Source organism: Bubalus bubalis, chromosome 5 (genome assembly GCF_019923935.1).
Source record: "Bubalus bubalis isolate 160015118507 breed Murrah chromosome 5, NDDB_SH_1, whole genome shotgun sequence".
Lineage (NCBI taxonomy): Eukaryota > Metazoa > Chordata > Mammalia > Artiodactyla > Bovidae > Bubalus > Bubalus bubalis.
The window spans coordinates 18,111,430-18,138,240 of record NC_059161.1 but is presented as its reverse complement, the minus strand read 5'-3'; the positions used below and the strand labels follow the sequence as shown (position 1 = coordinate 18,138,240).

Genomic DNA, 26,811 nt, shown 5'->3' with positions numbered 1-26,811 from the left:
CACACCCCCCACCCGGGGCTGGGGGAGGCATGGTTCTGGAGTCATCCCAGGAAAGCTGCAGGGAAAACCCCACCAGTGGGATGGAACCCTTCTTCAACATATGAAAGAATAGCAGCAGTTTTAGCCCTATGGCACCCCACTCCAGTACTCTTGCCTGGAAAATCCCATGGACGGAGGAGCCTTGGTGGGCTGCAGTCCATGGGGTCGCTAAGAGTTGGACACGACTGAGCACCTTCACTTTCACTTTTCACTTTCATGCATTGGAGAAGGAAATGGCAACCCACTCCAGTGTTCTTGCCTGGAGAATCCCAGGGACAGGGGAGCCTGGTGGGCTCCCGTCTATGGGGTCACACAGAGTCGGACACGACTGAAGCAACTTAGCAGCAGCAGCAAGAGAACTAAGCTAGAATTTTCTCAACCTTAAGTTTTATCCATAAAATGTCGTTCAGCCCGTGGCAGCCCCAGAGTCTTCAGAGAGATCACATGTGATTCTGTACCCCTTTGTCTATTCAGCTACTTAGTTTATCTTGTGGATATCTGATGGCATATTCTCTGGGCCGCCCCTCCCCCAGGTGCTTGGCCACCTGATAAGTTAGGGGACCATTGCTGGCAGGCGGGCCCATGTTGGCCCTGGTTCTGCTCAGCACGTGGCCTCCAAAAGCCCTGTCTCTCTTGAGGCCTCAGTTTATCATCTGTGAAGTGAGAGCGTTGAACCAGATGACCTCTGAGACCTTCCTCTGTGTTAACATTTCTTGAATCTTCTATTCTATTGACTCTCTTTCTCCTAGGAGCTCTTAGTCACACTTTCTCTCACAGTTCCCGGAGGTGGTGGATATTCATCTGTGAGACCTTAAAGGGAAACACAGCCCCAAAGCACTTACCCCATCCCCATCCCTGCCCCAACCCCACACTCATCTCTACATAACCCCACCACCATCTGTCCCCTTGGCACTGAATTGTGACCACAGGATTCCGCTCTTGCTTTTTTCCTCCCATATTTTTTTCTTTTCACAAAGCAGTCCTCTCTCCCCGTTTTTCTTTCTCTCACTGCTCTGTCTCCATTTCTTCACCTTCTCAAGTGAAATACATCTCAAAGTATTCTTCAGAATGCCGGTACTACTTTATAATCTCACATGTCCAGTAACCCCTGCTGCCTTGTTTAGTTTTGTGCGCTAATAAGGAAGTGTTTTTGGACCCTCTTTTCGAGGGTCATAGTAGTGTATGTCTCATAAAAGAGGGTTGGGCTTCCTTGGTGACTCAGGGAAGAATCTGCCTGCAATGCAGGAGACCTGGGTTCCATCCCTGGGTCGAGAAGATCCCCTGGAGTAGGGGATGGCAGCCCACTCCAGTACTCTTGCCTGCAGAATTCCATGGACAGAGGAGCCTGGCAGGCTAGCTACAGTCTGTGGGGTCACAAAGAGTCAGACATGACTGAGCAGCTGACACATACTCTTATGAGACACAACATTAAGAAAGTTTGACCCTCTTCTGTTCTCATTCTGGGGTTAATCCCTGACCTTGGTTGTAGGTTAGAGCATATTATCAGAGGGGGTTTGGACACTTTGAATGACTCACCTTTTGGAAGGACCTGGAAGGGGTCAGGACTTTGGAGGTTTGCTACTTACACAAGGCTCCAGGCCAGAACCATTCACTGAATGGGAATGTGAGAGAGGTGCCCCTGCCCCGCTCTGATGGTCTTGTCCTCTCTGCCACTCACCCCGCACTGGGCCTTTCACGTGGAAACTGAGGGTAGAGGCTCAGCAGCCCCACTTGGTCTCTGCTTCTTCATCCTCTCAATCCTGGGAGAAGTCATAGACCCATCTTTGCACGAATATTGCATTTTCATTTCTGCGTTAATCAGGACTAGAACACGAGCAGCCAGAAGGGCAGCCACAGACAGAGTCATGGCTTCTTAAAATCTTCCATTGCAGTGTGGTTTTATTGAAAGGAGATATAATTCTGCATTGGGAATGTATACCAGCTGTAAGGGGCTTCTCTGATAGCTCAGCTGGTTAAGACTTTGCCTGCAATGTGGGAGACCCCGGTTTAATTCCTGGGTTAGGAAGATTCCCTGTAGAAGGGACAGGCTACCCACTCTGGTATTCTTGGGCTTCCCATGGTGGCTCAGATGATAAAGAATCCACCTGCAATGCGAGAGACCTGGGTTCAATGCCTGGGTCGGGACAATCCCCTGGAAGAGGGCATGGCAACCCACTCTAGTATTTTTGCTTGGGGAATCCCCATGGACAAGGAGCCTGGTGGGCTACAGTCCATGGGGTCGCAAAGAATCCTCCACGACTGAGCCATTAAGCACAGCACAAGCTGTATGAGCTTAGGAGAGGTCCTTGAATCTCCTGAACTTCAGTTTTCCCACCTGTAGAAGGGGAATAATAATATATGCCGTTCAGGTGTACCAATGTGAAAAATGCCCTAAGTAAATATATACAAAGAATCCAGATTTTAGATAGAGGTAAGTTTGTAAATTTTACAAGAGAAACAACAATTCTCTCTTACCTAGGGAAACATGATTGTTATTTATGTGGCACAAAAGGCTCTACACCTGAAATTAGGGAAGGGGTAAGGCTAGGAAGAGAGCCTGGGCTTCACTCGGTGCAATTTAACAGACACCCTGACCTTCACAGGCACCTTGCTGGGCAGTTACCTAGCTCCCTCTCCCACCTTCTCGTCCCATCCCCAGTGGAAAATGAAGGGCACCATTCTGCATGTAGCAAGGTTTCTGAAGAGTTCCACACGTTCTTCTTGTAGTCAGCAACAAGACTGATGGAGAAGCCAGTCCCTTGAAAGAGGCAGAGATCAGAGAGGATGAGGAGGAGGTGGAGAAGCAGCAGCAGAAGAAGGAGAAGCGTGAGACGGGCAAGGCCATGGTGCCCCACAGCTCGATGTTCATCTTCAGCACTACCAACCCGTAAGACATCCTCCATTGCCACCTCCCTTTGGTGCTGGAGGTTTTGAGCCAAGATTTGAGCCAGGGCAGGGTGATGGGAAGGAGGGATGAGGGTCCAGTCTTCCTCCTGAGCCTTCCTGGTGGAATATGGCCAGATATCTGAAAGCCTCCAGGGTGCTCACTAGTTGAGGTGGGTCATGGAATTAATGAGCAGCCTCTGAACTCTGTGCCCATAGTCTAAAGAGTCATTTAGGATAGAACAACATGGGCAATGTCAGAGGAAAGGACCCTTCATCTAGTCTTTGGTTAGTAGGTTGTGGGGGAAGTTGGGAAGGGAGGACATCTATTAGGGATGTGTCACCAAATATTCCAGAGATGGACAGAGCTGAGAATAGGAAGCTTAGGATAACTGGGTCATCCATTGGCTGCCCTGCTCATCAGTTTTGAAGTGGATGTGTTCCTCAGACCAGTGTCATGGCCATGAGATGGGATGGGCAAGGAAGAATCTGGAAGGTTAGATTCAGAAAAGATGGGATGTTGAAAGAGAAGCTGCATTCTGCCCAGGAAGTGAGCAAGATGTATACGTAGACCAGCTTCGGGGTCTCGGAAGACAAGAAGGCTTTCAGTGACCAAGTGGGCAGTATTCCAGCATGGCCCTGGGAAGGAAGGAACCTGGGCTAAGAGGTGTCAGGCCAACCGAAGCCAGGATGCAGTCAGTCGATAGAATAGTCACTTTGATCGGAATACCCGCGGCTCGGGAAAACCAGTTGCTGCTTTCATCAGGAATCTTAGAATCAAGGTCTGTTTTTATGTTTCAGAGTTCTTAGGATTTTCTTGCTCTGCCCTAGTCTCTGTACAGTGGGGGAGTAGACACTGAGGCACAGTGGAAGGCAACGTGTAGCCACCCAAGCGTGTGTCTTTGGATGCTGGCTGCTGCTCCCCACGGTGGCTCAGATGTGCACGCAGATAATGTATCTTGGCTTGCATGCTGCAGCCTCTAACCAATCTGATTACTTTCCCCCACTGGGGCTTTAAATCAAGGGTGGTGCCTGAGAAATTAAATTGCTCTCCCCACGGCTTCCTCTGGCCAAGGCCTGGCTGTCTGGAGGAGGCTGATGTGTATGGGGGTGGGGCAGAAGGATGGGGTGGGAGGGAAGCGGGGCCGGCTCAGTGGGCTCGTCCGCTGCCCACAGGATCCGCAGGGCCTGCCACTACATTGTGAACCTGCGCTACTTCGAGATGTGCATCCTCCTGGTGATCGCAGCCAGCAGCATCGCCCTGGCGGCCGAGGACCCCGTCCTGACCAACTCAGAGCGCAACAAAGTGCGTGCACGGGGGCTGCCTGCCAGCCTCCATGGTACCCTGGTGCTCCTCTCTCCCAGAGCCTACCATTCCAACATTAGAGTGAACTAAAGAAGCTTCCTGGAGGACGGGAAGGGCTTAAGAAATTGCCCAGTCCTGTTCCTCGGGGCAAAGTATGAACCATTTCACGACCAGCCCCCACCCCAACCCTAACTCCCCAACCACACTGCTTACCTTTATGCTCATCAGTGGAGCGTTACCCTGAGAGCCAGCCAGGGCTTTGAAAGGGGCTTCCATGGTTGCTCAGTGGTAAAGAATGCTGCCAACGGAGATGCAGGTTCAATCCCTGGGTCGGGAAGATCCCCTGGATCAGGAGATGACAATGCACTCCAGTATTCTTGTCTGGGAAATCCCATGGATGGAAGAGCCTGGCAGGCTCCACTCCATGGGGTTGCTCTTTGAGCACGACTGATTGACTCAACCACAGCTGCCGCCATCCATGGGCTGGATGTGCAGTCTGACCTAGGGACACGGGTGAAGCTGGGGCCCTGCAGCTCTACATGTGGAGCTAAAACAACTTGTGGAGGCCCAGGATGGATATCAGGAGGGATGAGGGGGCAGGGAAGATTGGAACTGACAAGGATCCCAGCAGGGGAGAAATCTGTGGGGCAATTCTGACCCAAGATGTTAAGTTCTGACCACGGGGAGGGAAAGGCCGAGGACTGGCCACCACATCATGCGGCCCCAGCAACATCCATGGCTCCTCTCCTCCCTGCATCAATTAGCAGTTATAACTCCAAGCTTCTGTTCTGAGGTTGAAATGAGTGGGCCTCGGGGTGGGCATGCAAGAGAGCCTGTGTTTGAGGACTGTATGTAGCCTGATGGTCTCCATGTTATGTGTCCTGCAGGTGCTGAGGTATTTTGACTATGTGTTCACTGGCGTGTTCACCTTTGAGATGGTTATAAAGGTAAGAGCAACTAGAGTGCACCTGACTCTGGGGCTGGGGGGGGTCACCCATCTGTGCCTCTAGGACAGTGCCTTCCCCAGGGCTGTCACCTCCTGGCCAATGACAGAAGCTCAGTAAGGCCTCTGCTGACCCCTCCTCTGGCCTCAGATCCTGGCGAGGTCTGTCGTGGCAGGACATGACCACGTGGCTCTCCTTAGACTGGCACAGACCTGTGGGAATGGCCCCGGGAGGGGTCAGGTCCCTCCCAGGCAGGCAGTGGGAGTCCCACAGGAGTGGGGACTGTTCTCACCTTGTCATCATGCTTCCTGGTTTGAGCCAGTGTCCCGGCCAAGGCTTAGGTAGGGATGAATCTTCCTGGCCTTGGATAGTCCCAGCCATACTCACTGCCCTCCACTCTATTCCCTGCCACCCTCACAACCTGCACTTACATCTTGTTCCCATCCTCACCCATCTGGGATTGTTCCCATCTGTGCCTATGCAGTAATGCCTGGTGCTCTGAGCCACTAATGAAAGGGAGGGCTGGTGGGGTGCTGGGAGCCAAGGAGTCTAAGGGAACCCTGGTGGCTCTGAAAAGGGCCTCGGGCCTCACAGTTCAGTGGAGAGAGCCCGTGGGGCCTGTCTTCCTGTTCTTTGGATCCTCGTGTGGGGTTGAGTTAGAGGCAATGGCAGTGGAGATACTGCCATGCGGAGCCCAGAGCTCAGGGCCCGAATGACCAGCACCTTAGGGCTCATTGGTGGCCATTCCCATCCTTCTCCTACAGATGATAGACCAGGGCTTGATTCTGCAGGACGGCTCCTACTTCCGAGACCTGTGGAACATCCTGGACTTTGTGGTGGTGGTTGGCGCATTGGTGGCCTTTGCTCTGGCGTAAGTAACTCTTTTTCCTGTCCGTTTTCCTTCCCTCCTTCTTTCCTGAGACTGACTGATCTGAGGGTTTCTCCAGGGCTGGTTCACTCAGTGGTGCCCGCGAATACTGCCCTGGGAGTCTGCTTCCCAGTTGCCCCTCGACAGAGCTCCCGAGAGCCTTACAGCTTCAGCTAACCTGCCCAAATGAGGAGCACTGGCAGACGGAAAGCAGGGAGAAGTCAAAGGTCCTGGTGTTCCTCCCTTTGAGCTGAGATGAATGAGCCTGGACAGCAGTCATCTGTGTTCCCCCATGGATTCGGGGTGGGACCAGGGACAACTGGTGTATCCTTGAGTTTCTTAATTCTGTCATTAAAGGATCCACTTGAAAGAAAAATGAGGCAGGTAGACCAGAGTTGGGGACCACAGAATCCTGGGTGTGGGGAGATTCTCCGCTCATGAGCAGGGGTCCCACAGAGCTATTCCAGGGACTTAAGAACCATGTTAATATGTGAAACTCCTGAAGGAAAGACTTTTCAAACCTTCCTTGGTAGCATACTTAGGAAAACAGTCTGAAACCATCCAGGTAGCTAACTATGTTCATTACATTAGGGGAATTTTTTTTTTTTTTTTTTTTGAACACTGATTCAGGAAAGGACTCTCCTAGCCCTCCAGGGTATAGCTAGGAAGTAGGCATACTGTCAGTGCCTTTTCCTTCAGCTGGTGGGTAGAGGGCCCCAGAAGATGAGTTGACAGGCTTCTGGGCTCTGTCTGGACCTGTTCCACTGTCAGAGCAGCTTCACCCTCTCCCAGGGGGGCAGTGGAATTCCCTCCAGCCTCTGAGTACAATAAAAGCCAAGTCTTCTAGGCAAGACGAGCTATACAGTGTGATGGGGCACAAAGAAAGCATGTGGGACCTGCTGTCGTTGAATGGCAGCTGCAAAAGGGAAGGAACAAGGCATCTCCATAGACTTGACCTTCCTGGTCCAAATGGTCAAGTTTGGATCATCTGTCCTACCTTCTCCCCAGACACTGCCAGCTTTCATCCCTATCCATTCTGGCAGAGAAAGAAAGGGGAGAAGAGTTAAGCATGTTCCTCAAGTGACTGAAATAGGGGAGTGCTCTGTCTGTAGGAGAGATGAAAGGTCCCCAGGTGTGCTAAGAATTTAAGACCTCCCAGAACCTGGAAGTAGACTGTGTCCATTGCTGCCCCAGCCAGGGGGGACCCTCCAAAGGAGAACCAGGCTGAATGTGACTTGTGACCCTGAGCTGGGCTGGCCATCAGGACAACTCCAGTGTCCCTTGTCCTCATGTGCACCAGTGTATTAACCCCAGTAGACTCACGTGGAGTCACTCATGCCCTTCACAAGGAAGCAAAAGATTGAAGACAGGAGGAAAAGGGGATGACAGGATGAGATGGTTGGATGGCATCACCAACTTGATGGCCATGAGTTTGAGCTAGCTCCAGAAGTTGCTGATGGACAGGGAAGCCTGGCACGCTGCAGTCCATGGGGTTGCAGAGAGTTGGACAAGATTGTACGACTGAACTGAACTGTTACCAAGGAGATTTCACAAAAGTATTTTCCCAACAATCTGGTCCCTGTGTGGACTGTCAGAGCAAGATAAAAATAAAGGCAACTCTGGCTCTGCTAAGGGGACTCCTAGCTCTCCTCTTCCTCCTCCTTCGTGGAAGAAAATACCAAAGACTGCCCTTGTCCTAAGGAGATCCACTGTTTTTGTTAGAGATAAATCTTACCCCTCAGTTTTTAAAGTCAAGCTCCCATCTCATTTTACCAATTCATTTGTGTACATTATTCATCATATTGCTCTCTCTCTTGTTTTGATCTCAGTAAAAATAAGTTTTCGCTTTGAAGAAATAAGGGACAAAGAGAGAAAAGCATATAGAAAGGAGGCCACCCCGTCTTGAAGAACAGAGCTCACTGGGGTCACAGGGCAGAGTGGGAGGAAGGGGGTGGGCTGTGGAGTCAGGAAGGCCTAGCTCCTCCACTTACCAGCTTCATGGCCTAGAGTAACATAGCAAGGTATTAACCCATTTAACTTTCGTTTCTCATCTCTGACAAGGAAACAGAATGATGTGTTTCAAGCACTTAGTCCAGGACCTGACCCAAAGTGATCAGTAAATGTGAATTCCCTTTCTTATGCTACCATTCTCCATCACGTCATGAAGTGTGAATACGCAGCAAAATACGTTGATGCATAACGGATGCAAATAGTTGAAGATGAACACCGTCCGCTTTCCCAGACTTGGTTATCGTCCACACACACCTGGTCTGTGTTGGTGCCAGTGGGGAGGAGGTGTGTGTTAAAGGAAGGCTCTCTGCATGCCAGCCTCGTCTCCGCAGTGCAGCAGTCTCTCCTCCGATCCAGAGCAGTGACGATGGGCTGGAGGGGTGTCATCTGTCTTGTTCTTTCTCTCTGCCTCTTTGAAACATGGCGGTGGTAGCTTTGGTGCTGGCCGCAGGGGGAAGCCTTAACAGCCCTGGAGCCGAAGCCTCTCTGTTGGTCCTCAGACCAGGTACAGTGCAGGGGACCCCAGGATTCCTCTGGTTCTGGAATCACACGTATGTGATGGATTGAGCGTTTTGATCCATCACTTGCTTTTAGTGATGTCACTTCTCGAATTTTTTTTCATTTCTCTCCAAAGTATAAATGGAACTTGCTCACACTCTCTCTTTTGTTAGCATCCTTCTAAGCTTGCCGTGCATAGCTCCTCTCCCCTTTCTCCTGCTTATGGGACACTCCCCATCTCCTCTGGCCTTCATCACGCTTGCTGGGATCCAGGTAATGCTGTCTCTTGCTTGTGTGCTCGCTCTTACTAATTCTGTTCCCTCCCTTTACTCATTAAGGGCCCAGAGAATTCAGCTATCTCATCATTTCAGTAGGGCTAGCCAGAGTTTCCCCTGCCAGCAGAGTGAGGGCCTCGCCTGGGGTAAGTTGACATTGAAATAAGTCCTATGTCCCACTGCGTGGCGGGATCAGGGGCTCAGGCCAGCAGGAACCACATGTGAGTCTTTCTATAGGCTTGTCACGGACCTCCCTCCCTGTGGATACAGCTTTTATTGTCACTTCCCATCTTTTTTCCCCTAGGAATGTCCACCATTCACATAACATTACTCCTGCCCTCTCTCTCCCCCAGCCCCGTGCCCTTGAACCTCAGCATACTAAGGCTTCTACAAAGGCTCAATTTGAGCAGAACTGATGGTGATTGCCATGGTAACAGCTTCCCATGGCTCCTCAGGAGTCAGAAGTGACTTGCTATCCCTTCCACCACTGGCAGCCAGAGCCTTCTCGGAACCCAGCCCAAGTTCCAAGAGCAACACCCCAAACCAAGGGGAGAGAATGGCCTCTAGCTGAATTCTCAGAGAGAGCTGAGCCCTTCTGCGGCAGAGGTCTGCACCTGTCGCCATGTATGTTTTCTGGACGCATACGTGCTGTTTCTGCAGTGGCTGAAAGGAATCTCTCTTCTCTGTAGCCACGCACATCAAGTGAAGCGATTATTTATAATGTAAACTTGACAAATTCCACGTGGGGACTTTATTGACTTTTGAGGAGGAGGGGACAGGGGTTTATTTTCTGCATGTGGGCATAGCAGGGGACAAGAAAATAAACGGAAAGGTACCTGTGATAGCATCTTTTCCGTTCTTCCCTGTCCACTTTTACATTATAAAGCATTTATAAGAACACTCAGGTCTCCCTCCCTAAGCCGGATGACCTGTGTAGAGGCGGGCGGGCTTCTGGCCGAGGGTGGCGCCCTCATCCCACTGCCCTCACAGCACCGCGCCTTCTTGGCCCTGTGAAGACAGAGTGTTTGCGACTATAAATGTCCTGACTGTGCCTTTTCCTCCCTGTGGTTTCAAGAAAAGTCTGGTGAATGACTAGGTCTCTGAAACCATTCTCTTTTTATCTTTTTCTATTTGAAAAAGAGGGCTTTTTTTTTTTTTTTCCTGTTTGATGGTTTATTGTCCACCAAAAGACCGGAAACCGCTTTTCCCAGTCTTCTCACACCCTGTTGCCATCGCTTTTGCTTCCCATCTTGCTGGGTGGGAAAGCAGAGATCGTTCCAGCCTTGGCATTTCTGGGTATCTGCACATCGGGCCCCTCACTTTCGGGTGCCATGCCCAGAGTCAGCTGCCTTGTAGGGGGGTCTTGTGTCCACTATGCGGGTTGAGTTCATGAGCCTTGTGGGATCCTGCCCAGTGATGGCCCTGCTGTCTGGCCCCCAGGCTTCCTGTCGTCCATGTTCAGCGAAGGGCTTCCTGGGCAGGCGGTGGGCGGGGCCGCCTCTCAGGAGTGACCGCGAGGCAGGACGGGAAGGCTGTGATCCTGCACTCCAGCCAGGCGCCTCCCCCTCGTCATTGATATTGCTCTACAACATGTTGCTTGACCAGCTCAAGTCAAGTCACCAAGCGAGCTGTCCTGGGTTGGATTCTAAATAGTAAGTCTGAGGCTTATGATGGCTTCTCAACACAGTTTAAAAATGACCAGAATTCTGCTCCTGGATGCAGGTCTGTACATCAGTCAGAGTCATGCAGGCTCGTGGGCAGCTGAAAGCTTCCCATTACCATTTTCCATTATAGCAGGGCACGAGGTAAGGTCAGGACTTCCTGGCACGCAGAGGCTCTGGATCACAGCCGCGCTTGGCCTTTCATTATTCAGTGCTTAGCCAGGAAAGTAAAACATGAGTCAATCTGCCTCTTGATGCCAGAAAGAACGGAATTCCCATATTAGCTTTTATTACATTCTTTTCATTGAAGTATGTCACTTTCTGACACTTAACCCTCTGCCCTAGTCTCTCAGATGGATAAGGTCTTTTGAATGCATTCCGAACCAGCCACAGCAGCAGAGCTGGTTCTGAATCCTTTCAACGAAATATACAAGCACAGACCATTTTAGACTTGGAAATGGCACTCTGGTTCTGGTTTTGCATTTGAGGTTTTGTGTTTGTGAAGGTGGGAATGTGCACACGTGAGAAAGGCGTGACTATTTAGAACTGAAATGCTGGTACGTGCTCACACTTGGCAGAGCTTGGTAACAATAGAACTGACATTTCACCTCACACCTGCCTGACCCTTTCTCCTGTCCTTTGCAGTCTGCTTTGTCTAAGGCAGTCCTCTCCAACCTCAAGCTTTGCCTTCGGGGCTTGTTTCTTGACAGCCCTCATTCTTTTAACCGTGAAAGGGATGTCTCCCACAGAAAGCTATGACTACACATTAATCTTGGAGGAGGGAGAAAGGTGGACAAAGTCCTACTCCATGCCAGGAAGACCCATTTACCACTGAGCCAGACAGTTCATCCAGTTCCAGTGCTCTGTGGAAGAGAATGAAGGATTAAAATTAAATTTAGCCGTCAGGTAGCCCATTAACTGTGGATTTAGGATGTCAGCTGAGCTGGAATTGGAAATTTCCAGCCATGAACAGATAGAAGGATGTCATTGCTTGAGACTCCAGCCTTAGGAGTCACCTCAAGATTGACTTTATCTGACTTTGTGCCCCAGCAGGGACTCTGAAGATGATTAATGGCCATGGGCTCTTGGGGTTCCCACTGCTCTATTTTATTACCCTGGCAGACTTGCGTACTGGGTTGGGGAGGGAAAAAGGAGGGTCATGGTGGTAGCACATGGAGGAAGTGTCTGAAAGAAGGAGACAAGTTCCCAGACTACCTGCTGTTGTCTTTAAGCCCCAGCATGCATGTTTTTAAATAAACATTGGAAAATGCATTGTCTGTTACAAGTGCCATTGGTGCTGCTGGGGAACCCTCTGTAGAATGTGTGCTTAGGGACCTTTATCATATGGAGACAATGAGTGTGAACACCTAAATCTCTCTCTTTATTAGCAAGCACAAATTGGAGAGTTGGTTGTTTGTAAATAGGATCTCAGCTTGTGGTCACAGAACCAAGCAAAATGAAATGGTCCAATCCACGTGGTACCCAACAGTTTGACTAACCAAACTCTGGTCCCAGAGTACACAGCACAAGAAAATGAGGCTTCACAGCTATGGGAAGAGCCCACTTCTGCAGGATTAGTGGAAACTCATCACAGTGCCCTCCATATTTAAAAGTAGGTTTCAGAGTAATTTGGGTCAGAAGAGTTCATGATGAGACTTGGAAAGTATCAGCTCAGATCATGTGACCTGCCAGCCATCTGCTTCATCCACACCCATAGAGGCACAGCCTAGCATTATGAATTAGTCTGCAGCTGAAGGGAGTGTATGGGCTGGACTTGAGCTGGCACCAGTGCCTTTGAAGAAAGATCAACAGATGAGGGGTCTTTGGATATGTTCAGATTATGAAGACTAAGAAGCAAGATAGATCAGGCCACTGTTCATCCGAATGAATAACAAAATCACTAGACAAGCCTTTGGTGGTGCTAGTGGTAAAGAACCCACCTGCCAATACAAGAGACATCAGAGTTGTGGGTTCAATCCCTGGGTCAGGAAGATCCCCTGGAGGAAGACATGGCAACTCACTCCAGTATCTTGCCTGGAAAATCCCATGGACAGAGGAGCATGGTGGGCTACAGTCCATGGGGTCGCAAGAGTCAGACATGACTGAAACAACCTAATACACACACAGTTAGATGCTTTGCTGTCTCTTGCTGCTTCCCAGTGCTTAGACAGAAATACCTTCCATCGAGAGTATAGTGCTGGTGTTTTGCAAAGGAGAAAGTTTGCAAAGGCAATAATCAGTGTACACAGGGAGCTCACTGAGGTTCATATGCCAGAAGAAAAGAGTTATGCACTAACCACTTAGCGTAGAGCTAGTGCTCTGCTCACAGAACAAAGAAAGCTGCCAGGGTCCCAAAGGATTTAGAGCCCTGGGTGATCCCAAGAGATGCTGAGGTATGGGTCAAGAAGGAAAATAACCCCCAAAGGGCAGCAGCTGGTCAGTGACAAGGTCAAAGTGCTGGATTTAGATGCCTCACATAGAGGACCTAGCGTTGCCACTGAATACCAGAGAGTTCTGTTTCCAGAGGCAGGCGTGGCCAATGCAAAGGGGCAACTTCTTCCTCCCTTCCATGAGGCTTTAGAATTTTTAAAGTGCTTTCACACTTTCTATTTCATTTGTCACTCTACAGTCCTGTTTCACAGTTGAAAAATGGATTGCCTGAGGTTTGACTAGTTTGACTCATTTGAGTAATAATAGCAAAACCAGTTCTTAAACAACTGAACATTTTGATTTCGAGTTCAGGGCTTTCTGCATTACATTAAGCTCCCTTCTACCTCTTAGAAGGTAGTTCTAAGTAGTTCTACTTTGTTCCAAGCCATTAACCTCTGTAAAGTCAAAGTGGTGGCTTGGTATGGATTTCTCCTCGTCCCATGGATCCTCTGTCTCTGCCTGGAAACAGACAAGACCTGGTGGACCAGATGGAGAAAGCATTCCTGACCTTGTCCATCTTGCTGTTTCACCTTTATCTTTTTCTTCCCGTGAATCCTCACAGGCCCTAGGCTGATGAAGGATACTAGGATAGACGGCTCTGTATTTGAGCTCATGAACTGCTGGTTTCTTTTGCTGTTTCCTTCTTTGGTTAAAACCCTCCATTGGTTCCTATGTGAAAAGGCATTGTAACATCGTAAATTGTAACACCATAAATAAGAGCCTAGATTTCAGAGTCAGGTGTTAAATAAACTTAGCATTGTTAATTATTAACCCACCTTTGCTCTCTGAACTTCTACTTACTGTTCTGTAAGTAGAAATTAAAAATAACTATTTTGGTCATGTGAGAATTAAGTAAGGTAAAATATATTGTGTCCAGTATAGTGCCAAATACTTTGTATTATATTAGTAAGGTGTTATTATTGACTACTTAATAGTCCAGACACTTTAGGAAGGTTCAGGGTTTCTCACAGCATAACCCCACTGCCCCCCTTACATTCCAGTACCCTGCCCATTCCCCTAACACAAGAGATTCCTTAAAATCCCATTACTGTTCCCTGCTGGGCTCAGGGGAGGGCAGAGGACCATTCCACTTAAAAGACGGAGGGCTCTTCAGAACCCAGTGTCCTGGCTCTCTCCCCGACCCGCAAGCACCCTCCTATGAAAGAAGAGTCGGTTCCTAGCAGAAATCAATTTAAGTCCTTTGAGAAAGTATGTGGTGGTGAGGGAGGGGGGCTGGGCGGTGAAGCTGGACAGCAAGATTACGGTGAATTTTGAGTGATTACACGTGGAAAATCTGGAGGGCACATTGACAGTTGAGCTGGAAAATTCTCATCTTTTACTGATGAGACAAAAGAGAAACGTGGCAGTTATTTTCTGGAGAGCAGCCAGGAACTTAACAAATAAGTAGGAAATATAGTAAATGGGGAAATGGGGAGCCCAACTGAGCCCTTATTAAAGTGGAGCCAGTACATCCTCACATATGAAATTATCCTCACGTTAGAGTCAATTTTTAAAACTGAGAAAATTTCACTAATTAGCTAGGCAGTGTAAAAAAAAATTCTGATTATACATCTAGTAGCAAAGACTAGCAAAGTGTTATCAAATGATTATATTTAGATGATCTGTAAAAAGCTCATGAATATTTTTCTATAACAATGTGCCTCAGTTGAAGTACTTGAAGAGGTTGTCCTCTTAGTTTGATAAAGTCTTCCCTTGCAATCTTGTTGACTTGGATAATGGCTTAAATGATTCTTCTATGCAAGGATTTGGGAGAGGCAGTTTGGCCTGGCCCTTGTGTAAATTTATGATATATTTTAATTAATGGGGGCTACATTGTTGATCGACACTTTTCCTGACTCTGTGGCTTCATTGGCAAGTATTCCTTTCATTTCAGTGAAAATTTTCAAACTGTACTGGAATGTATCTTAACAAAACTGAGAACGCAAGCGTGCTTTTTCACAGCCACTCAAGAGTATAGCTTTTCAGTGGCTCCTCTGCAGCGAGAGACCTGTGTGAAAGATGTGCAGAGCAACGACTAATCTTCATTTCACTTTTGGCCTGTGTCTAATTACCAGCCCTGGCTCCACTCTGTGGGAGTCAGAATGGGACAAATAGCCCTCCAGCCAGGACTTGGGCGGTCACAGTCGGCTGTTCAGATCAGAGTGCACCGTCAGAGAATCCACTTCCCAAAACAAGGACACACAAGCACACTGGTCAGAGATCCCCTTTTTCCAGAGCACGATATTTTACAAAGATCTTGGGATAGTATTAATTGTAGAAAGCAAATTCTGCCCTTTATCTGAGTGTGTGAGAGGAACAAAAATTATTGAATCTTCCTTCATACGATGGGTATCTGTGAGAATGAACCAATTTAGACTCTACTGGATCTCAAGTTCTTGGGGTTAAAGTCCTGAGCTAAGAGGAAGGTGAAAGCCTGGACCACCTGCCCATCCATTGATCCCACTCTTCTCTCTCTCCAGGGATATGGGAGATTCTCCTTTAGCTTCTCCTCGAGATGCGTGCAGCCTAGGAAAGAGATGGTGACCCATGTAGTTGTTTCGGTAGAATTGTCAATCAAATGATTCTGTTTTTCCCACAGCATTTAGCTTGCAGTTTTACCTTCATTTGCTTGCTTGTTTATTTGAGACCTGTCTTCCCTCCTAGATTAGGTGAGCTCCAAGAGGGTAGGGACCTCGTTTGTTTTGTTCACCACCATGTAGCCAGTACTGAGGACAGTGCCAGACATTTATTAAAGACTCCGTCAGTGCTGTCAAATGAGTGGATTAGAGGTGTATTTGGCTGACCTACCACGTGTCCAGTCTCATGCATGAGAAGACACTGTTACAACTCAGGAGAAGACATTACCTCTGCCTTCTGAGAATTTGGAGATTATCACGTGAGAGATTTAAGGTTTATAAGGCCTTGGGGTTTAATTCTCAAAAAACCATTCATTTGACATTTACAGTGAAAAGTAATATACTTTCCAATATGGGGCCATTCCCTGAATAAAACCGTCACTAGAAGTCTTTGCTTGTGGCATATGGTGGTGTAACACAGGTTTATGGTACATAAAAAAATTAAAGGAAGAAAAAGTACCCTTCACAGCAGACTGTCAACCAAGAAGCAAAGGCTGAATTCTAGGCACTTCTCCATAGCAGCAGGCCTGTTCACCCATGGCGCTGGGGCTCACTCACTGAGATCTTATGCAAGGCACATCTTCCCCAGGCTGCAGTTTTGTTTGCAGTTAAGAGGATTTCAGGGATCTCTTCCAGCTCTAGAATTTGGTGAGCCATTTGACAGAGCCTGGAACTGAAACCTGCTGGCGCAGAAGCTAGTGGCGCAGAGCGAGAGCTCTGAACGTCACGCAGACTTGGGTTCAAGTCCCAGCTCACCCTGCCAGTGCCGAGCACTCGACCTCTCAGCATCTCATCTGTGAAACAGAGACAATAATACCTTTGTGCTAAAGTGATTAGGATGTCCAAATAAAGAGTTGCACTAAAAGTGCTTAACACTGAGTCTGGCCAAGAATAAATATTAAAGTTAGTCCTCATATCTCATATGTTTTATATTCATGCTCTCCATCTTTATGTGTGTCATTGTTAAACTCCACCGCTAGAGCAGGGGTGATTTGTCTTCCAGCTGCACAGTAAATAGCTCACAAAGGACAGGTGGTCATTTAATTTATCAAAAGGCATCTCTGTGTGTGACATCAGGACCTTGATAGACAGTGCCTTTCCCTATAATTCAAGCTGGCCTTGTAATGTGGCTCTTCCATGCTTTTTAAAGATGTCAGAGTAGCCCTCTCCTGGACATTGCATGTCCCTCTCCAAATGAAATCCTTCATAAGCATAAATATGCCACAATGCTTTGAAACACCTTTCCCAACACATAGTTTCTGGCCCAGAGTAGGCATTTTTCCTCTAGTCTGATATCTTATACATTCACTGGGAACAGAGTTTGACTGAAGACTACTAAGGAAGAGGACATGAAAGCTACATTTAGAAAACTTGAGTTCAGCAAGACTCCATGAAATAATGTGCAACTTGGGGAATGCCGTCAGGTTAGAGGCAGTGTCACTAATGCCTGCAGAGGGCCTTGGCCTTTCCAGGGTAGAGAGGTGGGTATGGAGCCATGGTGAGCTGGCCCTTCCTTTCACAAAGCGTGTGGACTCTGCAAGTGCCAAGGCTGTAAGCGGGATCACCCGGGTCTGGACTTCTCCAATTTCCCATCACCCTAAATTCTCCTTTCTCCCTGAAGTTTACTGACTGTCTGCCTTCTCTCCATTCCCCTCCCCTCTTTTTTTTTTTTTTAAACTGCTTTCTGGTTGGATCCTCCATAGGAATGCTTTGGGGTAAATATTTTTTTCTTCAGTTTTCTTTGAAGTGGGGTGGAGGAGGGAGAATGTATGATTGGGAGGTAAGGAGCTGACTCACCGAGAAAGCGGTGGGGAGTTTATGTGAGTGGCGTGTCCTCACTGACTTCTAAGAAAACCAAAGCTAGGAGTCACCAAGCTTTCTTGGAAAATGATCCTTCTTACTGGTTTGGATGTGTATTTGGGCTTTATGTTGCCTTCTTAGGTAGTTTTATTGACCAACCTAATAAAGTAAAAGAGTTTATCAAATAGACAAAACCCACGGATGCAAAAGGCCATTGCTATCAATGTAATACTTTGGGTTATCTACATTCAGATCTGCAGTTCAGTAAAAGTGACTTATAGGTCATGGATTATAACCATTTAAGAGGGTCTCAAAATATACATTCTAGCCAGTCAGTATTCCATTAAATGTCTTCCTACCTTGCCTCGTATGAAAGAATAGATGGCCTTTGATCTTCCTGTTCCGGAGGATGGGTATGGCAGGGAAGACAGGGTGGAAAACAGGCAGAAGCCATGGAGTTTCCATCTGATGTTCTAGATGGATCCCATTTCTTCTGATTGTCGGTGTCATGGTAATCTGGGCCAGTGTGAGGGAAGAACCAAAGCCTGAGCTCACTATTTAGAGTCTCATTTCCTACCATCTGTGTGTTTTACAAATTGCACTTGTTTGACTTGAATGCAAAGATCTCAGGGGATGAGTGGGGTGGAGAGAGAAATGCAGGTTGACTTATTCATTTCCTTCCTAAAAATAGATGTATTTTGTCTACTAGGAGCAAACATTTTTGAGAGGCTGAAGGGGGAGGGTCATAAGCTGTAAGGCAAGGATTAAGGTGGGCGGGGGCTGCAGTTTGGGCCTCCCCCAACTGTAGGCTGTCCACAGTTTGTGCTGGATGCAGAGGGCTTGAAATGGGAAGGACTGCAGGAAGAGCCAGCTGCACAGAGAGAATGGGGGTGTGAGCCAAGGTCCTGGCTGGAAGCCTGCATGACATGCTGTCTCTGGAGCAGGCAGCCTAGCATAGCAAGGGCATCGTGTCCCCACCGGCCCTCCTCACCCTGCTCTCCCTGGAACTGTGCAGAGGTGACCAACCTATAAACCAAAAGAAAGGACTAGGTTGAGTCTTCTGATAAGACTTGTTCTCAACTGGGGCTCCCTATTCAGCAAATATTAGGTTGGCCAAAAAAGTTTGGGTGTTTCTGTTAAGATATAGAAAAACCCAAATGAACTTTCTGGCCAACCCAATATTATTAGAGAGTCTTCTACTGAAGACTTCTAGGCTAGGCACTGTGCCCATCCACAGTGGGCTATGGCCCTGTTCCTTAGTCGATGGATCATCCATTTCCATTTGGCCAGTGTGGTCATGAGCAGCGTGACTCTGGCTGTTGGGAGGGGGAGAAGTGTTGATTAACATATGTGCATGGGTGCCTCTGTGGTGTCCCCATGTCTCCCTCTGCATGAGTATACATGGGTGTGTGTGTGTGTGTACATGCGTGCATATGAGTGTGTACACCCTGAGGAGTGATTGGGAAGTTTTCCCAGAGCATGTTTCTTGGGGGTCTCCCTGAAGGAGTCTACTCTGACCCAGTTTCTAGCCTCTTGCCCACCTCTCTCCCCTTTCCCCCTGCTTTGTTAATGCAGTAGTGTGACCATCTCTTTAATTCTCCCCGTCCTGTGATTCCCTGGGGCTTCTCTGCAGAACTAACAAGGGCCGGGATATTAAGACCATCAAGTCCCTGAGGGTTCTCCGTGTCCTGAGGCCGCTGAAGACCATCAAGCGCCTGCCCAAGCTCAAGGTGATGTTCGCCAGTTTCTTCCCTTCAGCTCCCCTTTGTCCATTTTCCCTTTCTAGCCACCATTGGCCTGCTTTGGGAGAATTATTTCTGGAAATATTCCTGTTGTTCACATGAGGACTAGGATTCTTTTTGTCTGCTAAAACTAAGGGTCTTAGTCTCAAAGGAAAATAACCAAAGTCCTAAGAACTCTCCAAGGAGGCTTTCACCCCTTGACTCCAAATCTAGGAGGTATTTTCTACCCACTGTGGCAAGTCATAGGAAGAACCTTGTGTGGCTTTGTTCTGGGGCCTCCCGTGTGGTTAAGGTGGGTCAGACACCAGAATGGAAACAGCAAGAGCCCTGTGTGTCCTGGTCTGTGTACTTGGTCGGGCAAAGTAACCTGGGATGGTTTCTTTTCTCGTGATTCTAGAGAAACAAAGGACCTTCTAGCCTTGATGCTTCATATTTTTGAGGCATGAATAGGTCAATAACTTGCCCAAGGACAGAGTCATTTTCGGCACCAGCAGAGAAGAAATGGGGAAGTGAGCTTCCACAGCTGAGTTCTCCCTGTTGCCAAGACCTGTGTCTGCATAGGTCTAAGTCTGGCTTCCCCTGACCCCTGGCCTGATGGCCCATCCTGAGCTCCTTCCCCGAGGCTTCCTGCCCTCAGGTTGCTGACATGTGGAACCCGCCTCTCCCACACACATCCGCTGCTGTTACGGAAGCCGAAGCCTCATCGGATAGAAGTTCTTCCTCCCTGTATTCCTGTGAATGAGAGCCAGTCACCACTGGACAGGGAACTGGGGACCCCCATGCCCCCCATTCCTCTGTCCCATTGAATTTACATCACCTCTAATATTCCCCACCCATCCTCCACCAGCACCATCCCAGCTGCTTCCCTTTCAGCCCTCTGGCTCTGTGGGGGGATGGTAAGCCAACCAGGTTGATCAGAGGCTTAGGATCACAGGAAGGTCTCTTTTGAAAGACCCCTAACTGGCTGAGACATGGCTTCCTCTCAGAGCCCGGGGCCCTGGCCACTTGTATGGGTTCCTGAGGAGAGAGGCTCATGCCTCACAGGAAGTGTCCTCACTGCCTACTCCCCTCCTCCACTGCCCGGCCTCCCCTCCTGGATGAGGCACCTCCCATGGTGATGGGCCCAGCACAGGGCCTGGCCTGGCTCAGCACCCGTGAACATTCATTCCTTTCTGCCTCACCCCCAGCAAAATATGGCCAGGAGCCCTGGGACCCAACAACCACTGTCGTTAGCCACAGCCCAGGTCCACTGGTCTCATCTCCTCTGAGCTATGCTGTAGTCCAGAGAAGAGCTCAGACGGGCGGATGGTATTACTCACCAGGCTGGAGAAGGTGCCCCCAACCTTGGCTAATTCCAATTAATTAAGAAGGGCTGGCTCCTCGCTCTGCAGTTCCATAACTTGAGGGAAATGTAGGTGGATCTGATAATTCCATGAGTCTGCATGTCGCTCCCATTCCCTGCAGTGCTGAACTAATTAAACCAGCAGTGTTCACCCAGCACTGTGAAGAGGCAACCGCTCAAACGCAGGGCCACTGTGGGGCTAGTCTCGCCAGTGCGCCAAACCTGCAAACCTAGAAAACAACCCAAAAATGGTTTGAAATACGTTGAATTCCCATGTAGCTCTTCATGGCGTAGGGCCTAGAAGGGATTCTCCAGAGGGAGATTCAGTGCCTTGAACTGAAGTGCAAGTTTCTGGTTCTGACCTTCAGTCCTCCTGTCTCTAAGAAGGCAGCTCTCACCCCATCCCACATCACCTGTTGAATCTTTAAACCCAGCACAGCTAGCTTTAAACTAGAGAACCTTTATCTGAAGTGCGGAATGCAGTTGGGGGTAAATCTATGAACTTATTACAGAATATCATTAAAGTGAACAAAGATGATAGTTTATCACTCCCTGCTCCATTTAGAAAGGCAAAGGGAAAACAATACATATTCAATATACAAAGCAAATCTAAGAATGTGCCCCAAATAAATGAGGTTTATAGATAAGCTATTTAATGTATTGCAGAAAAGGTATCCTTAAAATCATTTAGCCCATCGAATGCCTAAAACGGGCTAAATGATTTCGAGGATCCCTTCTCTGCAATGCATTTCTGTTTCACACTAAGTGAAGTGCACGTAATGGAATTCCACAGAGGACTCCCTCCACTGCCTGCTGCCATCTGGTCTCTTCTGCTTCGGGTTTCCTTTCAGATTCAGAGCATGTGTTCCCCTCCCAAGTGGCAGGTTCCTGTAGTCATGACCAGGTTAGAGGCCAGGTCTGAATCCTATGAGTGTCGTTTCTTAGTAGGGTGGTATCTTCTGGGGCACCTTCTCCAAGTGCCGGCTGCTAGCTGTGTGGGTCCCATTCAGCTGCAGGCAGATCCACAGGCCATTCCAGGGACTCACACACCAGGGCTCTCTTTTTCTGTTCTCAGGCTGTCTTCGACTGTGTGGTCACCTCCTTGAAAAACGTCTTCAACATACTCATTGTCTATAAGCTCTTCATGTTCATCTTTGCTGTCATCGCGGTTCAGCTTTTCAAGGGCAAGTTCTTCTACTGCACGGACAGTTCCAAGGACACAGAGAAGGAGTGCATGTAAGTGCTGCCGGCACGCACCACTCACTTCTGCTCAAGCGTGTTTTGATAAGGTCCATTCCTCCCTTTATAGCTAGGTCATTTCTTTCTCTCTTACTTAAATCCATTCCACTTTGGGAGGAAACAAAAATCAAAATATGAAGTTGCTCCATTTTGATTGAGTACCTCTTTTGTGTCAGGCATGGACATTTCACATCAGGTTTAAATTTTAAATCTTTCTCATGACCTTCTGAGATAAGTCTTCTTTGCACATTATAGATGTGGAAGCTGAAGCATAGAAAGTTTAAGTTGCTCAAGATTACCCAGCAACTGGGCTTCCCTTGTGGCTTAACTGGTAAAGAATCTGCCTGCAATGCAGGAGACCTGGGTTCGATCCCTGGGTTGAAAAGATCCCCTGGAGAAGGGAAAGGCTATCCACTCCAATACCTGGAGAATTCCATGGACTATATGGTCCATGGTGTCACAAAGAGTCAGACATGACTGAGCAACTTTCACTTTCACCCAGCAACTAATGAAAAGATTCAGATTTAATTTTCCATGTCTGTTGGGCATGAAATCTCATTTTTGTTCCATGATAATATGCTGTTATAATAAAATCCCTCCTTCCTTGCATTTGAATGCCAATAATTCAATAATTACTAGGGTACGTCATTGTAGTCCCTAGAACTTCTTTGCTCTTCTGTGAGCTATAGTGACAAGGTTCTGGTCCATTTCTGCTCTGGTTTTAGAGGCAACTATGTAGATCACGAGAAAAACAAGATGGAGGTGAAAGGCCGAGAGTGGAAGCGCCATGAATTCCATTATGACAACATCATCTGGGCTCTGCTGACCCTCTTCACTGTCTCCACAGGGGAAGGATGGCCTCAGTGAGTAATGGGTTTGACTTGGCGTGCTTGTCTGTAAGCTGGGCTGGGACCATGTGTTTGCCTTGAGAAGCTGATTTAGGATAAACAAGGCTAACCCTTGGGTATTGTACCAAGGAAGGTAAGTGGTTATGAGTAGGTGAGACAGGCAGGAGAGAGGAAGAATGAAAATCCCTCAGACAGGAGTCAAGCGGGATCTGATGAAGTCAGGGAAATATCTGGTGCGCTTCATGTTTTCGCTGATTATCGAGGAGTTGAGTGGAGCCATCTGACTCTTACAGAACAAATGAACTTTGAACAGCTCTCCACACCTTAGGAGAGTCCCTGAGGACTGTTTTAGACACATTTATCATCCAGGTTGACCCTGGACATGAGAGAGGGTTGCGGGTTAAGGATGAGGTGGAAGAACCCAGGGACACTTTCTGTGATCATACCTTATATGGCAAAAGTAACAGAATGCAGTTTTTTTATGCTGCTCATGGCACTAGTAGTAAAGAACCCACCTGCCAATACGGGAGACGTGAGAGACGCTAGTTCAATCCCTGGGTCGGGAAGATCTCCTGGAGAAGGAAATGGCAACCCACTCCAGTATTCTTGCCTGGAGAATCCCATGGACAAAGACGCCTGGCAGGCTACAGTCCATAGGGTTGCAAAGAGTCAAACATGACTGAAGTGACTTAGCACATAGCTGCAGACTGATTTTTTTCAGAGACTTGGCAATAACCAAGACACCACTTTTTGGTGGCAGCATACTCTGTTGGCAGCAAAATGCCAAAGGCGAATTGCGGAGTCTTGCTATTTTATAACAACCTCAACTATAAAATAATGTCACTCTGATGCTTAGGAGTTGGATCCATGATGGCGCAGGGGCTAGAAATAGCAGTGGCTTGGGGGTCACCAGATCGCCACCAACTTGGTTGTGGAGCCCCAAATTCATGGACGATCCATGAAGTTTAAAGAGTCAAATAAGAAACTTCTGGGGGCTTCCCTGGCAATCCGTTGGTTAAGAGTTTTCCTTCCAATGCAGCATGAGTGGGCTCAGTCCCTCATTGGGGAATTAAGAACCCACAAGTGTAGTGGCCAAAAAACCAAAACATAAAACAGAAGCAGTATTGTCGCGAATTCAATGAAGACTTTAAAAACGGTCCACATCCAAAAAAAAAAAAAAAAATCTTTAAGAGTATATATATATATAATAGGGGGCATATCAGCTAATGAAGCCTTGAGTCAGAGCAGCTGCCAAGACCGCCTCCACCATGCCTGCCTCCTCTTTCTGTCCCCAGAGTCTTGCAGCACTCGGTCGATGTGACAGAGGAAGACCGAGGCCCGAGCCGCAGCAACCGGATGGAGATGTCCATCTTTTACGTGGTCTACTTTGTGGTCTTCCCTTTCTTCTTTGTCAACATCTTTGTGGCTCTCATCATCATCACCTTCCAGGAGCAAGGGGACAAGATGATGGAAGAGTGCAGCCTGGAGAAGAACGAGGTGAAGCAAGGGTATCTGGAGCATGGGGCAGCGGGGGCTCCAGAAAGGACTGTCAGACCAGCAGCATTAGGAGGAAGACAGAATGTTCTCCACTCTTTTATGAATTAGAGAATTGGGGGGAAATGTTTTAGTTGGTCATCAAATAAACATCTTTGGAGCATCTGCTGTGTTTAAAGCCCAAGAATAAGGCATGGGAATGGGCTTCCCTGGTGGCTCAGATGGTAAAGAATCTGCCTGCAAAGGGGGAGACCCGAGTTCAGTCCCTCGGTTGGGAAGATCCCCTGGAGGAGGGCATGGCAACCCACTCCAGTATTCTTGCCTGGAGAATCCCATGGACAGAGGAGCCTGGTGGGCTGTAGTCCACGGGGTTGCAGTCCTTACTTTTATGCAGCATGTAGTCTAGAGGTTGGGGGTGAAAGACATGTGCTAACATGATAACATTAAGACATCTGCTTCCCTGGCAGTGTCCCTCAATGGTGTGTATTTGCTGTAAGGGTAGGGAACAAGTCTTACTTGTTATTGCTTTTGTAGTAACAAGTGTGGTTCTGGCACATTGTCGAGTTCGTTGTTTTTATCCTGGAACTGCACTAGAAATCATTAAGAGTCTATAAGACAAATGCAAAGAAAGTGCTGTGGAAATGCACAGGGAGATAGATTTTTACTTCTGACTGCAGGCACCAGGTACAGCTTCTTGCCTAGTCATTTCAGCCATGTGCTGTGTAAGAGACCACTATTATCAATAAAAACATTAAGTCCTTACTGTATGGGACTTGCTGTATGACAGTATTAAGTCCTTACTGTATGGCATCCCACCTGTAGCTTTGTCCAGATAATTTCTTTTGCTACTTTCACCTCTGCTTGCCCAGTCCTAGCCTCTTCTACACTGTCCTCTTCTCCTAAGCATCTAACAGAGAGCCCCCCAGGGTGCGAGGTTTGGGGGATCTGAGCCTGGCTAACCGGTGTGACCCTCCCGCAGAGGGCGTGCATCGACTTCGCCATCAGCGCCAAACCGCTCACCCGCTACATGCCCCAGAACAGGCACACCTTCCAGTACCGCGTCTGGCACTTCGTGGTGTCTCCATCCTTTGAGTACACCATCATGGCCATGATCGCCCTGAACACCGTCGTGCTGATGATGAAGGTGAGAGGGTGGTGGCTGGGGGGAGCTGAGTCTCGGTGACTGCCCCCTCACAGGGCACTTGTGTGTGTGCCCTAGACACTGAGAAAACCCTCCAGGAGGGTGAGGGGGAGGTAGGGAGGACGGATGGGGACTTGGTGTTTAATGGGAACAGAGTTTCCATTTAGGAAGGTGAAAAATTTGGAAGATGGTAGTGGTGAGATTTGTACAACAGTGTGAATGTACTTAGTGCCACTGAACTTTACAGTTAAATATGGCTAAAATTGTGTGCTTTGTATGATGTGACTTTTGCCACAATAAAAAACATTAAAAAAAATTCAAGATTGGGAACTGTCTGGCAGTCCAGTGGTTTGGACGCCTCACTTCTATTGCAGGGGGCACAGGTTCAATCCCTGTTCAGGGAACTGGAATGCCACAAACTATGTGCCATGGCCAAAAAAAAAAAAACACAAAATACGGCTTACCAGTCTGTTGCCTCCTTACATACTTTTCCATCGTGGAATCTCTCTTTGATCTTGTCTCCATCAGCAACCCAGCCTCTAGGTCCTTGGGGTAAAATGCAGTGTAATACATGGCAGCAGTCATGCAACTCTGAAAACAAAGGCTGGTGATGTAGTCAGATGCAGGTGAGGGTGGAAATGTCAGATGTGGGTGATTGTGGAGTTCTACGAGTCAGAAGAGGTTTGATGTTATTTAATACTAAATGGTAAAGTAATTAACTCTAGGAAATGTTTCTGCCGTTTTCTCCTTCAGTTTTGGGAAGACTGGCCAATTTGCTAATAAGATTTGTGTTCTTCTCTGTATCCTTTTGCTACATAGGATGTATACTTCTCCTCTCTGGCCCTAAATGACCGTCTTTGCTTCTACATCATGCAGCAGAATGTCTCCCTAGGGCAGGGATGCCAGATGGCCAACCTCTGTGACCTGGATATGCCTCTCACCTTCCCTGTTTTCTCTTCCTGGCAGTACTACTCTGCTCCCTGTACCTATGAGCTGGCCCTGAAGTACCTAAATATCGCCTTCACCATGGTGTTTTCCCTGGAATGTGTCCTGAAGATCATTGCATTTGGCTTCTTGGTATGTCGTGGGATTTATCCTGACCTCATGCTTGTCTTCCCTTCTCTTTGGGCTCATTCCCAGCCTCTGTTGGAAGGGAAGAGTGGTCACTGCTATTCCAGAAATGGTTCACACACACACCCACCTAATTGTAAGTTTTTTTGGACTGCTCAATAAAAGGTCATAGAGACAAGATGCTGTGTGAGGGTGTTAGGAGAAGAGGCAAAGGGCACCAGAGCCCTCATAGAGACCTCAGCCCTGTTCCTTTCAAATTCTATCAGTGGTCAAGAGGCCACCAATATTGGGTCTTACTGGAACTTAGTAAGATTTACCTGTTGAAGAGGAGCCAAGCAAGGATTGGACTAGTAAACCCAAGTGCTTATTTACTGATGGAAGGTTTAAACTCTTATAACTCAAATGGGAAGATATCTGTCCCTCTTAGCCTCCAACATAGAAAATAATAGATTTTATTAATACCTAATTGTCCTCCTCCATTTAGTTACGTGAAGAGTAACTTTTGCCAACAAAAATAAATGTTTAGTACTGAAGCTTACAAAGACTAGTGACCTTAAAAGTGTCTGTATGTGAGAGAGAGAGAG

At 48.0% G+C, this 26,811-nt stretch overlaps 1 protein-coding gene across 13 annotated transcripts in view; it reads left to right on the top strand.

Moving 5' to 3' along the window:
- CACNA1E (calcium voltage-gated channel subunit alpha1 E) overlaps positions 1-26,811 on the top strand; it is a 338,709-nt gene that overhangs the window by 260,649 nt on the left and 51,249 nt on the right. For all 13 annotated transcript variants that reach the window (XM_025285523.3, XM_044942756.2, XM_044942759.2 and 10 more), the window contains 10 exons: positions 2,767-2,926; positions 4,099-4,228; positions 5,116-5,175; positions 5,937-6,043; positions 18,984-19,080; positions 21,510-21,670; positions 22,399-22,536; positions 23,817-24,018; positions 24,995-25,159; positions 26,123-26,233. In XM_025285523.3, coding sequence (XP_025141308.2) covers positions 2,767-2,926; positions 4,099-4,228; positions 5,116-5,175; positions 5,937-6,043; positions 18,984-19,080; positions 21,510-21,670; positions 22,399-22,536; positions 23,817-24,018; positions 24,995-25,159; positions 26,123-26,233 — 1,331 coding nt within the window. The remainder of the gene's footprint in view (positions 1-2,766; positions 2,927-4,098; positions 4,229-5,115; positions 5,176-5,936; positions 6,044-18,983; positions 19,081-21,509; positions 21,671-22,398; positions 22,537-23,816; positions 24,019-24,994; positions 25,160-26,122; positions 26,234-26,811) is intronic.